The sequence below is a fragment of the Parambassis ranga genome, chromosome 4, assembly GCF_900634625.1.
Source record: "Parambassis ranga chromosome 4, fParRan2.1, whole genome shotgun sequence".
NCBI lineage: Eukaryota > Metazoa > Chordata > Actinopteri > Ambassidae > Parambassis > Parambassis ranga.
The window spans coordinates 11023190-11038132 of record NC_041025.1 but is presented as its reverse complement, the minus strand read 5'-3'; the positions used below and the strand labels follow the sequence as shown (position 1 = coordinate 11038132).

The 14943-nt window shown below is 39.5% G+C and overlaps 1 protein-coding gene across 1 annotated transcript; it reads right to left on the bottom strand.

Annotated features, from left to right (window-relative positions):
* Positions 1 to 2733: 2733 nt before the first annotated feature.
* On the bottom strand, positions 2734 to 13440 carry mier2 (mesoderm induction early response 1, family member 2). Its single transcript, XM_028404617.1, has 12 exons — positions 13350 to 13440; positions 12183 to 12335; positions 10651 to 10764; positions 10332 to 10440; positions 9487 to 9566; positions 8602 to 8671; positions 7852 to 7979; positions 7516 to 7597; positions 6934 to 7028; positions 6706 to 6836; positions 6124 to 6266; positions 2734 to 4903 (listed from the first exon to the last, which is right to left on the bottom strand). Exons 2-12 carry the CDS (start codon positions 12207 to 12209, stop codon positions 4467 to 4469), a joined length of 1416 nt encoding a protein of 471 aa, XP_028260418.1. The 5' UTR covers positions 12210 to 12335; positions 13350 to 13440; the 3' UTR covers positions 2734 to 4466.
* Between the last annotated feature and the right edge of the window lie 1503 nt (positions 13441 to 14943).

Genomic DNA, 14943 nt, shown 5'->3' with positions numbered 1-14943 from the left:
TGCACATATTTGCGTATGCAATTCAAATGCAGCTGCCTATTAAGTCTTCATAGTTTCAAATCAATAATATACAGAGGAATATTAATGGAAAAGGAAAGGCATGGAGACAACAATTCATTCAAAGCTAAGACTTTTCTGCCCCCTCCTGGTTGTTCCAAAGGCTTTTAGGTGCATCCATAGATTCCCAGTTTAACAAAAACAACACTCAGAGTTTATATTTTCTGTCGCTGTTGGGTAATGGTACTGCTTCAACTCCAAAATGTAATTACATCTATTTTTCAAGTCATTGTAGACAAATGTGTGTCAGTGTGCCAAATGTTGCTAATTGTTTGCAAAGGGTGCAAAAGCTGTTTTGCATTTTGAATAATGCAGAAACCGCACATTAAGCATCCATATTTTAGGCAAACGGATTATCTACAGCACACTACAGTGCCTACTTTTGCTAAAGAGAGAGTCCAGAAACTTGCAAAAGCAGGTTAAAAACTCCTCATTACTCAGTGCACTGCTGTGACTGTTTTACAGGCAACTAGAAGGTACAGTGTTGAATTCAGAACACACTCAAAGATCACATATGTGTTTTATGTAGGCTGATTAAGCAGAAATAAACAGACTGTAATTAATAGGCTGACAAGTAGAAACATTACAAACTTTGTTCAGCTGTTCTCTCACATTACAGCGTATCTCTTTATAACCAGTCAGTGGAACCTGGCCCGGAGAACAGGAGGTCACTGCAGATAAAGTATCAGTTACAGTTACGTCACTGAAGGGCTTTTCCTCCACTGCTCACACTCACATGCATTAAAAAAAACATATACTAATGCTGCAACTCTGCCAACCAGACTAAACAGTCTCTGTAGCTCACGGTTAGTTTTTGTTTTGATCATAAATATATATATAAATACCAGTCATATGGTTGCACTTATACCTACATCAGTGCATTTAAATAAGGGTAACTCATGTGGTACAGATGTGTGGTACAAACATGTGGTGGTCTCAGTAGTTTCAGGATACAACACACCGTTCTGCGTGTTGGCCTGTTGTCTGTGGAGTTCTGTTTTTGTTTGAGAGCCATGCCCACAGATGCTGTGTGACTCCCCTGCAGCATTAGGCCAGCAGAGGGCACCAGAGAACCAGGCAGAAAAAAAGAGAGAAAGCAAAGAAAAGGGTGGGCTAAGGCAGTGCAGGTAACAGGAACTAAGCAAAGAGATGTGCTTAAAGATATAAACCAAATTGTTAGATATCACTTTTGCAAGTCAAGACCACTGTACTATTTGTATATTTTTTGTTCAGTCAAAATTGCAGAAAAGAGATCTTTCTCTACTTGTGGTGAAGAGAATATCTACATTTCAGATTTATTCGGTTGGAAATAAATATGTGTGACTGGGAGCTGTTGGTTGAGCTGAGATGCTCTGAAGGCTTTGCATAGTTCTAAAAAGTAGGAGGAGAACTCCACCGTCAGGAGCAGCTGACAGGCAGTGTCAGTCACATTCAGGGAGTTTTCACTTTACAGCACACTGTGGACTCCCACTGACTGACAGCATGCATTAAATCACAGACTGTGAGACTTTGGAAGAGGCAGAATTGGAGAAAACACTGGGATTAACACAGAAATTAAAAATGACACCAGAATGTGGCACCAGAGACTAAACCAGAATTACACTACACTTCATCAGTGCACTGATGCTCCATGATTTATACAGAAAAATGTCAGAATGAGGAAAAATAGGACAGGAGATTCAGGTTTTTACCGTCTATGTACACAGAAAATGGAAAATCCAGCAGATGAGGATGTAACAATGATTTGTTAATACAGATTGTGAGGGTGACCCTGACATATAGTAAGTGGTCATTGTAGATGGTGTAAATAGTCTCCTTACATATACACATTAGTTTCACAAAATATATCTCATCAGCCAAAACACTGGGCATTGCTCTGGAGCATCCTACAGAAGGACTTCTAAACAGAGTAACTGTTTAGAAGTTGTGTTGTGGGCTGTCTGTATTTTAAGTGTAATGTTTTTGGTGATTTGAACATGCCTTTAAACAAACAGGTAAAGGTGATGGTCGACACAAGATGGACTCACAAGGCAAACATATCAGGACAGTTTGTGGATAAAGTTATAGAGTTATAAAGGTCACATAAGAAATACAACAAACTGCTCTGGTAAGTCTACACAAAAACACTACACTCATCTTACCACAAAACAGGGTTGAAGTACCAGAAGTTAGCAGTCAAGGACATATGCACGACAAGGAGGCACTGGAACAAAAGAGAACTATGACAGTTAAATAAACTCAAACTGAAGAGGTTCAGTTTTTGTCTGTGTGTTTCTAGTGTTGAACATGATGCTGCCGACTTGTTTTTGCAGCACAATAAAGAAAACGACAAAGTAACATTGTGTACTGCAGTTGTTGAAGCCTGTGTTTAATTTTGATCTTAATACAGGAGGCGTGTCTCCAGATCAAGGTGGGCTGAAAATCTAATGACTTTAATTAAGTAACATGGATTTTGTCCATTTAGTAAAACTGATATATATATATATATCTCAATATCGATCAGACAGGTGTTGGAAGCATCAGGTACTCAAGTAACTCATACAGCATCAATACATTTGAATATTCCCATTGTTCAATTTATTTATTTATTTTTTTTTACAAAATATAATAATTAGAATAACAGAAGCAGTACAATATATAAATTGCTAAAAAAAGAAGAAGTAAAAATAAAGAATTAACAAAAGGCAGTGATTCTACTCATTTTATCTGCCTTTATGGTCTTATCCAGAACCCCTGCATGTAAACAGTCAAAGACAAAAACAAAACGTTGAACTGAAACCAAATGGGCTTAAATAAAGGGTCACAGAGACAGCTCATTCATTACAGAGAGAACAAGGGCAGATGAAACAAAGCAGAGCTAAATCATAGTACTGTGTGGAACTTTTATGGAGTACGACTAAAAGGTACTGACATGCACATGTGAAGGAATTCACAAATCAAAACACCACGTCAAATTGCCAAAGATGTAAAATATGGTTTTGAGACGTCACATATTTATAAATAATGAAATTATTTTTACTCATACCAAACATCCACCCCAGCCTCGGACTACAAGCAATTATTTTAATCATGTTCACTTCAATCTTCACAGAGTGGATGCTGCTGCTTCTTGGTGGTTCTTACAAACTAAACCAGCTCCATGGAGCACGTTGCAAGAAGAAGCAATGACCTGATGAGACAACACGAAGCAAGTATGTTTGTTCCATTCAGTCACAAATGCCTCCTGCACTAGTGACTAATAGTTGTGGCTGCAGCATGGGTCACTCAAAGTGGGACTTTGCTGGAAGCTTCAAGAGGAAAGAACCTCCACATCTCACATTACCGTTAGACTAAAGCTTAAATAGTATAAACACCATGCATTTAGAGTGATGACTGACTCTCACATGTTCATGGAGGGACAGTCGCTGCATCAGGAGATCTGCAGAACCTGAGAAACTGTTTGGATTCACCTTAGCATGTACGGTACATTTTATATTTCTGTTTTTGAAGCCTGTTCATCATGTCAACAGGTTCTTCATGGTACTAATGATGCAACATGATTAAAAAAAAATCAGAAAATACAATGCACCTTTAGAAATCTCTCTATATACAAATTCTCAGGAAAGAACACGGATGAAATCTTCCGCAAAAGCAAAGAAAAAAACTGCAGAAATATTGCACTCCTTGCAGCTCCTACATGGCTCTATATTCATTCAGGATTTTCATTCAGAAAAACTGTTCATAATTCTACATTTAGGCAAAGTGGAGGAGGTGGATATTTACAGTAAGAGCTAACAAGGAAATACAGCTGCAGACACAAGAGAGGACATTTAAATTTAAATAAACTATTCTATACCATTTGTGTGGACAGATGTCAGGCGAGGTACTGTTAAATGACAGCTCTGAAATGGCAGCAGCAGTGAAAAAAAATGCAGAGATGTGAAGTACATAATGAAAGGTATGATTGGCTCTTGTGGTAATCTAGAAAGCAGCAGTCAAACTGTTCTGTCCTGATAAATAAGAAGAAAAACCCACAGTAGTCAACGTCATCAATCATTGATCTGTTTTAGAGGAAACAGGCGGCAGCTCTCATCACCTGCGCTGTGCTTTTATATTGTAACCAATCAAATGAACGGACTCAGTGTAAATAACTGTTAATATGCACATAATCAATGCCTGAAAGTGGTGATTGACACACTCATCCTTCCACAACGGACAGAAGGTTCAAAAGTCTCAGTTTAAAAAGAGGGATAGATGGATAAGTCACCCACTGACACAGGGAGAATTAGGTCCATTCTTTTCCCAAAAAAAAAAAAATTCAGCAAATGCACTTTTGTCGTGGTTTATTGAACCCTGGTATAAAGATCAATAACAATAAATGATCTCTACCCAAGAGAAGTTACAAAGAGTACCAGTTTTTTATTTTTCTATCACTGTGTGAGAGAGCGAGGATGCTGGATGGGGGAAGGATGCAACAGGCTGCCAAATGCCTGAAAGTGTGATGAGGGAGATGAGACGGATGGCAGGCTAAACTCCACCCGGAGCCTGTGGGGGGCACCGGCCCCGCCGCCTGCTGTACCACTGTCAGGGCCATCAGAAACAAAAGGTCCACCACGCATGTGCAGCTGGTAGAAGCAGGGGTTTTGGAGACCGTGGTTGTCGTGGTGGGATGGAGAGCTCCCGCAGGCCCACTGGGGGCTCTGTGCAGAGGGCTGAGTCTGAAGCTGGACTGGAGCTGAGGGACAACAACTGTCTGAGCCAGGATCCTGCTGGTTGCCCATAGGCGGGAGAGAAAAGGGACATCCAAACAGCTGCTGAGGACATTCATCAGCGCACAGCTCTGACAGCCCCATCACCAAGTCACCATCTGGACAGAGGAAGATCAATGAAAAAACTACTACAGAGTTGTTCTGATGTTGAATGTTTTATATAGTGTATTTTCAGTGTTTACCATGTACACCTAGCCCCACTACAGTGTATGTTTCAAGATGTTCTTTAAATTACCAGCAGTGGGATATTAGAGCTCTTGTATTTTAGTTATGATTTGTCCTCTAGTCCTCAGCTAAAAGTAAACCACTCATATCAAAGCAATATGTATTTTACCGTAAGTCTAACTGTAAACAAGGGTTAATTTTTAAAATGTTCATTTTGATGGTGTTGAACTCTTTTAGACAACATATATGCAGAGATGGTATGAGTCATTTGAATGTGACACTACAACAGCCAGAGAAGACTCAATTAGGGGTGTTCCTTTCAGCTCTGCTTAGGGTTTGATTATGAACCACTGATAAGTCAATGAGATTTATTCCTAGCAAGAACCCTTTTATCTTTTATTGCTCCTCATCCTGTTTTCTTTACCTGCAGGCCCAGCCTGCTTTCTGCAGCCTGTGTGGACCGAGGTCATGGCTTTAACAGAAAGCGGGGAGTTCGTCTGCGCCTGGGGCGGCCCTCGTCTTCTGCAGCACCATGCACAGCATGCACACACACAGATACAGACATGCATACATGCACGCACAAACAAAACACAGACGTAAAGACAGAAACAGGTGGGGAAAAACAAAGAGACATGGAAATGTTTCATAAAAAAAAATTGAATGAATATGTGATGTCAAAATAAAACAGAAGTATGCAATCAAACTAAGAAATAGACAAAGTAAAATCCATGGAACTGCATGTATTACATAACAAGACAGTAGAAAAGTATGTGATTTGGAAAATGTGTCGGATATGCTATGGAATGCTTTACATACACAAAAATGGGTAAAGAAAAAAAAACGTAACTGTACTGAAAACCAAACTCCTTCCATTTTTTTAATATAACAAAGTTTTATGAAAGGCTCACAATTCAAATTTAAGTCAAATTAAGTGGAAGTTTTCTAAACTGTGGGGCTTCTATTTGTGCAGCTCTGTCTTTGTTTTGAGGATGAGGTCATCAAATAACTTTCAGTTAATGACTTTTAAGTCATTAAGGCAGCAAATGTCCTGTGGTAAAAGTCTGAGAGCTAAGCAGGCTGAATTATGGGAGTTTCCAGAATCAGAGGCAGCACAGCAGGTGTTCATAAGAGGCTGACATCATCAAACTGTCACCTTGTTTATCCAGGTCCAAGTTTGACTGTGGAGGTAACGAAGACTCCAGCTGCCTGGTGCCCACGGAGCTGTGAGACAACAACCCTGAGGAACTGTTGCTTCCCTCCAGATCCCCAACCTCTCCATCCTGGTCTCCATCCTCCCTGAAACACACAACACCGACAGACTGTAATCAGGACAGGAAGAGTAGTTACACCATGTTACAGCACAGAAACACTAATACAAAAATAAACATGAATTCTTGTTAAAGAAGTGTGCTAAAGGAAAAAACAGAGGACTTTTATTATAGTTGTGGTACAGTATATTGTGTGAAGTTACACTTTATGGGAGTGAACTAATGAACAGGTGAGAACAGTCTGGTGTTAATGAAAAATATTCATAGAAGAAACAGACAAAATGCAAATGCAGAAAAGCCTTACAATGTGCAATATTAATGTATAAAAAAGTAAACCTATTATTAAGTTATCCTTTTCTTTAGGACTTTATCATGCTTAATAGCAGAAATTATAGCAATAGATGTTTTTATAATTAAATGAAACTACACCTCTATAAACGTTATCATGCAGGGTATTTTGAACTCACGTGCTGCCTGACTGCAGGCTGTACTTTTTGCGGGTCAGTCTGGTGGTTTGCTGGGTGAAGTACATGTGACGGTCAGACTTCTTCCACATGTAGTAATATCCCACACACTCCCCCACAGAGCGTGTTCGTACCTGAGGAAGAGAACACTTCACATGAGTACAGCAGGTTCATCAGGGGTCTGATCTAGACAACCACACGTCTGGACAGATTCAGCTCCTTCACACTCGCCTTGTTAGCCTGAATGAGGTGGAAGTTCTTCCCGTAAACTCGATAGCCATGCTCAAAGTTCCTGCACTCCTCCTCACTCCAGGAACACAGCTCCTCTAAAGACAGCAATAACAGGATTAGAGTGCTGCATACCAAACTTAATCCTTACATGGAATCATCATTCCATAGACATGTGACATATAAAACTGCATGTAAGCCAGGTAAAGAAATATATATAACTTGCACAATCTGAACTGTAGCTACAGAAAAACACTTAAAGGACCAGTGTGTGTGTGATACACATGGCTAATTACTAAACTGTGCCCACTGGTCCTTTAAAGCGGAGGTCATGAGGTCATGTCTGTGAACTGTTCGTCCTCTGTGGTGCTGAAATCAGTAGCTTGGGTAAAATTGGAACAGTCATACTTTTAGGTAGGTGTGTGTTTAGGTAATGTTTTTCTGCACTTTACCACACACATATATCGTGACACACAATGCAACAACACACACATACACCCATGGAGTTTGGGAAAGCAAATATTGCATTGTGACTTGTGTAAGTAAAATACTATGCAATACCAGTCATACCAGGTAGAGTCTTACCACTGAACACTTTGACGTTGAAACGTAACCGCCGCAGTGCTTCCTCTGCATTGAAGTTGCATTTCACCAGTTCATACAGTGCCTAGAGGTGGAGGAAAAGAGACAAGAAAGGGTAAGAAAGATTTTACTCCATGAGAGGAGGATCTCAAGACTACTGACACTGACTGACCACAGTGTAATACATCAAATGCATTTAGTTGATATAGGTTATTTTATTAGGAGGTGGTTACAAAGGTTCCAAAGCCACGCAGTGTAGTTGCTGGCAGCCGAGTCTAACCACAGGTAATGTAGCTAACAGTGTTTTCTGAGAAGCTTTTTCACACTACTTTACTGTACCTGTTCATTGTCTTGGACAGCAACCGCCTCCTGACCTTGTGACCTCTGTGCTTTCAGCAAAAACTCCTCCACTTCCTGCGTGGGAAGAACCCCAGGCATCCACAACAACTGGTCCTCACTGCTGTAGGCTGGAGCAAAAAAAGAGGGTGAGAAGCAAAGTAACAGGCAAAGAAAGCTGACATGAACACCAATATCACAAAAGTGCATCAGGTTTTTTAAGTATACTTTCATATGTTCAGGGACCGTATTCTGATTTAGGAACTCTGAACTTATGCTGGTTTTAAGAAACTCCAATAGAAACCAGGATAATGTTGCATGTAAACACCTTATTCAGGTTTTAAAAGTTTTGTGCTGGCAAAGAACACAGGCACTATTAATCACACATGAATTATGATCACTTCTACAGGGATAGGAATCTCCAGATTTGTCATGCTCCATATACATGAACTGAATACAACACAAAACCTGAACACTAGTGCACATATAAACACACATTTAAACAGCATATTTATATATTGTCTGCATAGCTGAGCAAGTCTACCACAACAGGAAAACTGTGTTTTTCCTGTGTTTACAGACAGCTTTAATTTTCATCATGCATTTATTTTTGGAGTAATAAACTATGCAAATATTTTGAGTGTGTAAATGTAGTTTGTTTTCATTATTTTTTCAGGGCATTAAATTCACTGTCATTATGATAAAAAAAGACTCTGGATAAAGCTGATTCTCACAACATTAACAGGACCTTACCTTTCTCCTGGCAGGTATATGGGCTAATTGGAGGAATCTTTGCTTGATACATGGAACCAACCATGATCTCCTGAAAGGGAACACGGTGAAATTGTAAAACGAGTAATATATGGTAATACAATCTGATCTTAATAAATAATCTGTGTTATGTGGTAGTGTCCTTGTGCCTGACCGGAATTTTGGAACTAATGATAAATGGTCTGTACTTATTTAGCACTTTTCTACCTATTCAGGTACTCAAAGCGCATTACACTACTTCACTACACTGCTTTCGCACACACAAGCACACACACTGGCTAGAGAAATGGCATAAAAGAAAATATTTTTCAGTGCAGCATTTTTGGCTAGTCTTAGAAACCATGGTGGTTCGGTCTAAATCAGGTCCCATGTAGAGGAGTTAGTTTGGGTTTAGCTGGTCTGGTAAAGGGATTTTGTTCAGATTGGATAATCCTGTATGGTCAAAGCTCATGATAACTACAATGCAGAAAGGAGTGTAGTGTGTATAGAATGCTTTTGAGGCTTCGAGTGCTTGCTGGACCAAATGTGAGATCACACATTCTGTTTGAAGGATAAACGTACACTGTCCTGTTGTGTTGTCATTACTCCATAATCAACTGTTACCTCAGACTGTACGTTAACTAATGTGGCCTAAACCCTTCTGCCCGAGGCGGTCACACTGCACCAACATGTTTCAATAACAGCAATGGACAAAAAACCCAAAACAACAATAACAACAACAAAACACAGGCTATAGAGCTTCTGTGATTTTACATTAAAAGATTCCCCTTTATGTTTGTGTGCCAGTCAGTGTAATCTGTGATGTCACTACTAGATGCCACTACAAACTGGTTCTTTAAGTGTCAACATAAGATTATTTAAACTCACCTTGTGCTCTTCATTGGAGGGAATAGAGACGTCATCAGAGTCCTCATCTGATGAGCTGACTAACGTGTCTTTGTCTCCACCTTAGTGAGCCAAAACAGAGCACACCATGTCATAGCTTTGTCTAAACTCCTGATGAGATTACAAAGTCATATATTTCTGCTAAAAAAAATTATCAATATCAATGAAAATAAAACACAATTGGGTTTTATGAGACACAATTTAAAGTTAAAAACAGAAAAGCAGAGAAGAGTCAAACACACTCTTTTTATCTTCAGGGAAAGGTTAACTATCAGATATCAAAGGGGACCGCTATATATATATATTTATTTTTCATAATATTTAATGGAAGCAGCAATACTTTCTCAACGTTCAAATAGAATCAGTGCAAGTAAAGGCTGCTTCAATATAATTTGAAGCCCTTCAGATTTTGACGTATTTCTGTCATATGGAGAGTGACAGAAATAAATAATTCAAAGCTTCCATGTAATTTCTGGATATTACAGAGCTCAGCATGTTATTCGAAGTATACTTCCCACATACAATACATATCTCTCTCTCTCTCTCTCTCTCTCTCTCTCTCTCTCTCTAAATATATATATATATATATCTATCTATATATATATATATATATATATATATATATAAATATAAATATAAATATAAATATATATATATATGTAGCAATGTGATTTAAAATTGAGCTGAACAAGCTGTTTATTCACACAAAAAAATGTGTTTCTCTTGAAATTAAAATTTTTAAAAAATCCACTTTCTAGCCTTTCTTTGCTGGGATCATTTTGAATTTTATACAGTCACGTTTTAAAGAGTGAGTTCTTGTGTGTTACCTTTCAGGCGGCGAAGTAGATCTGAGGTGTTTGAGGTGACTGAGGGAGTGAGATCATCAGCTGATGATTCTTCTTCTTCCCCAGGAAAGAGATCCTGAGTTATCTGATCCTGAACAAAAGACAGTATCATACTGTGCAGCAGATGTCAGCAGAAAAGAATATTTTCATTTCAAAAATCAATCACATGCATTCAATGAAGAATAATTACATTTTATTACCCAGACTGTTCAATTTCCTACAAAAACATTATGCAGTGCTCAATGTAAATTTGATCAGAGTAATAAAAAACTGCAGTGGTCTGCCTCAATTTATATAATACCTTGTCCAGTGTCATGTTTGGCAGGCTGGCAGCCATGTGACAGGTGTTCTTCTCTGGATCAGACACTGTATAGCCATACAAAGCCAGCAGCTCCTCCAAAGGAAGCTCACTGGCCTACAGCCACAGAGGCAGACAGGTAGAGGGAGATGGTTGGGAGAAAGAGAGACAGGTTAGAATAATTGCCACATTTTTATGAAGAAAAAAAACACCGGACACAGTTCAGTGATCTTGAGGACAAAATGTCTGTCCACAGAACACTACAGTTTGCAGAGCCAACTGGTGAGCCAGTAAAAACAAAGTGTGGTGGTCAATTAAAGATACACCTATCCAATATTAATATCAGTTATCAGTCCTGATTTTGACTGAACAGCTGGATTGAGTATTATATAATGGGGCTGCTACGTCTTGAATCAGCAGCACACAAAGCATGCTGGTTGACTTGACTCACAATAAACACACATGGAGCGTGGAATGAGTCAGCATTATGGCATTTCACACTTCCTGATGGCTACCTGCAATATCTGCAAAGGAAATTGTATTGGATCAGTATCAGATGGTATCATTATCCTGTTGGTCAGGGGGGGCCTCTAAATCACACACATGATGCTGAACTTTCATTTTGTAAGAAAGTTGTAGTTCCAGATATTCAAATCAAGTACTATTAATTTGTTGGCAGCATTTAATATTTGTCATCAACTTCATCAGCTTACTAGATTTCCTCTCACACTTTAAAATGGGGGGAAAACTATTAGAAGAGGTGACAATCACTTCAACACAGGCCTTGTTGAGAGCTGCAGCTCTGCCAAGACAAGTTACTCCATGCTGTTAGTGCTAGAATGCAAAACTGCCTCCACAGGGTTGTGGGTATGATGATGTCACTGTTGTCTTTACAACACACTGGACAAACCAATCGCTTGTATTGACCAACACAATATGTGAAGCACATGGCATAATATAACCAAGATAAGAAAAACATTCCCTTGAACACACTTTGAAATATAGTATGAAGGACGTGAAAGTCACTGTCTCTACAGAACTCTGATGCAATATGATGCTACAAAGGGTAAGAATATAAACAGTTAAACATCATTTGTTAAAATGAGGAGAGTATCTTACATTAGTGATTTTGATTGGTTATGTTTTGTTTAATACTGCACAGTGATTTTGAGCAAGGCTCCTGTATCAGGTCTTTGCTTTCCACACACAGTGAAGAGGCTGTGTGACAATACAACTATTAGAGTCTGTTTAGATTCTGTTAGAGTCTGTCCCAAATATTTCTGCATTCAGCTACATGATGTGATAATTGTGGCCTTCAGACCGGCTTATAAATAATGAATGCTTTTGCAAATTACTGTATAAATTATTCTTTAAGGTACCTATAGTAATTACTACCAAGGTCAGTGGCTACACTGATTTAATGTGGGTCTAGGTTGCAAACCTGCAGTATAGCAGTACAATCTAAAAAATAACATGAGAATATTTTGCTTTTAGACAGTGAGGTGCAGTTCTGACAGAAAGAAACATGTTCATACAGTGTGGGACTGTGTTGCCATCTTCATGGGGCAAGGACGGGACTCCTCCAACTCCTGTTAAGACCTGCTGAGACTTCTGCTCCTCCTGCTGAGGGCCTTCATCGCCGTGCCTCATCCACTTCTCCACTAGGCCACAACCTAGTTTCCACCCACCTGCAGACACAAACACACCACATTATCTGTCTGTAGCATTCATAGTCATGTTAAACAGCACGCTTTACAATGGTGTAGCATGTGACCATGTGCACATGTACACACAAAACAAGGTGGGATCAAATAGTGGCTGATCCTGGCTCATCCCATTACAGATCAGCTGACTGCTGACTTTCACACCACTCTTTTTGACTCAGGAGACCAGCAGCTGTTGGAGCTACAGTTTTTCTGCATAACTTATGATATGATATCACTTTTATACATTTATAAAGAAGTGTTCCGGCCTTTTCCTCTGAACAACATGCCAGTTCAGGTCGGTTTTAATACGTGTTGGTCCAAACTAACTTAGCCAAGTATTCACTGTGATGAAGGCCACATACAGAGTTTTAAAACTTTGCTAGAGGATTCATGTAGATAATACCAAACCTAGTTCACACAAAGTGCCTTCAGCCCACTTGTAGATCCGGTAACAACGTAAATATTGCTGTTTCTGTGCAGCCCATCGGGCGCTGTCTGGCTGACCAGGGGCGCTTTCCTGTGACTTGGTGCTGAACGTCTCTTCCTCTCTCCCTCGCTACGAGTGCCACAAGAAGGAAATAAGTAGTTCTCAATATTTCCGAAAGAGACGGCCGGAGTTTACCGTCGCCCTGTCATGACATGTCACCCAACTTTTTCACTTCAGGCCACCTCGTCGGCGGGGCGCACCTGAAATAGTTCAGCACCACCGTGTTAGACCCCGCCGGGCTGCCTATTGTTTTCTACGGCTGTGCTATCAAGGCAGAGGGAATGGCTCTTTAAAGCCAAGAACGGAGAGAGGCGATACGCTGGAGAGGTTCTCCATTTCTTCCCCCGCTTCACACTCTAAACAGCCCTCATAGCTACCTTTCACCCGCCGTTCGCCAGCCGGAGAAACCGTCTACAGCTTTGTGAACCGTACGCGGTGACACAAGTCTCGTATTCGCTCCTGTTTCTCTATCATTCGGGTCATTACATTCCTCGTTTTCGCTCACTTACCTCCGCCATTCCGTTTCTGCGCAGGCTGCCTATTGCCCGGATGTTGTAGGTCTGCTCGTCTGCACAGCTCCGTTTATTGCCGCAACGATTCAGCAACAGCGGCTCTGCTGCACTTTTGTGCACAGTTACGGACTTTTATTAGGTCATTTTGCCATTTTTGTTTCACTTAACAACTAAAAATAAAAATAATTTATACTCAACTTAAAACACTTAAAGTATAATTTCTAAATGTCTGCTTTGGCTAAATATATTTAAATGTATGTAAATGTCTGCCTTTCCTCTGTCTGGTTTGTTGAAGTCATATTTAAAAGTAGGAGATAGTTATAGCGCCTCCTGATTACAGGCAGGAGGGGACAGACATGGTCAAAACAGATAAAGTTCACTAATAGAGAGGAAGCAGCAAAGTTAATATATATGTTAACCCCACGTGACACAGTTTAACCACATAACACAGATTATTATGGTCATATGATGATGATGATTCATGTAATTTGTCCCATGCTGAAACTTGATATAAGCTCCTCACGTGATTCAACCATAAGACATGTGTACAAATAAAAAGTGCATTCTTCTAACAGACAACTTTCATTGATGTAAATGATTGATGTCATTGGTTGAAAAGGCTTAAAAAATACAGTAGTAAATACAGCAGTTATAGCTTTATCCTGTTTATTAGACTCATTCTGGCACACTCTCTTTATACAATCCAGAATCATTCAAACATATGAGTGCACTGATTTTGTGTAGGATGCTGTATTTATCTCTGTTGGCCCCTACTGTTGAAATTCTGAGACAAAAACAAAACTTTTTTTAATGTAATCTCTTTGTTCACTGCTTTTCTTCTGTAAACATCACCTGAGCGAACCTGCATTATGTGTTGAAAGGTATTGCTGCAAAAAGGGCTGTGTTTGTGTTGAACAAAGGCCTAAAACCACACAGAGAAAACCAAACAAAGCACATTTGTTTGCTGGGACAGTGTGACTCCTCTCTGTGGGGTGTTTTTTATGTTTGTAAGTGATTTGGTCCCATTTTATGTAGAAATTTGGAACTAGTGTCCATGAGGAGTGTCCATAAGTGTCCCTCTCTGTTTGCATCTCTCAACATCATTTTTGTTTTCTTTATTTTGCAGACAGTGTGAGAGATTTTTATCATAAATTGGGGAAGATCAGGAGAGTTTACAAAGTGTGCGCTGAACGACAGCTCCTCCCTCACTCAGACATCTCCTTTCTTTAATTGCCCCCAGTGAAAAAGGGGGTTTTATAAGGTCATACAAACACTTGTGTCTTCTGTTTCTTCAAGACTCTTAAGCACTCTGTGTTTGCTTTGTGTGAATGAGAAAAGCTGTCCACAAAAAGAACAACTGAATGTTTTTGTAAGGTTTTGTTGGGGGTAGTATTAGTTGTGGGGGTATGATTCATGGTATGTTTGTTTTATCCATGTACTACCAATATATTTACTGTTAAAAGATTTTTATCTATCTAGTTGATTTTAAAGTTATTTATCACACAAGCTTGTGATCTGTAATTTATTGTGTGTAATAGCAATCCCTTGTATTTTAGCATTTTAAAGCTTTTAAGGCCTACTTGGGGAACTG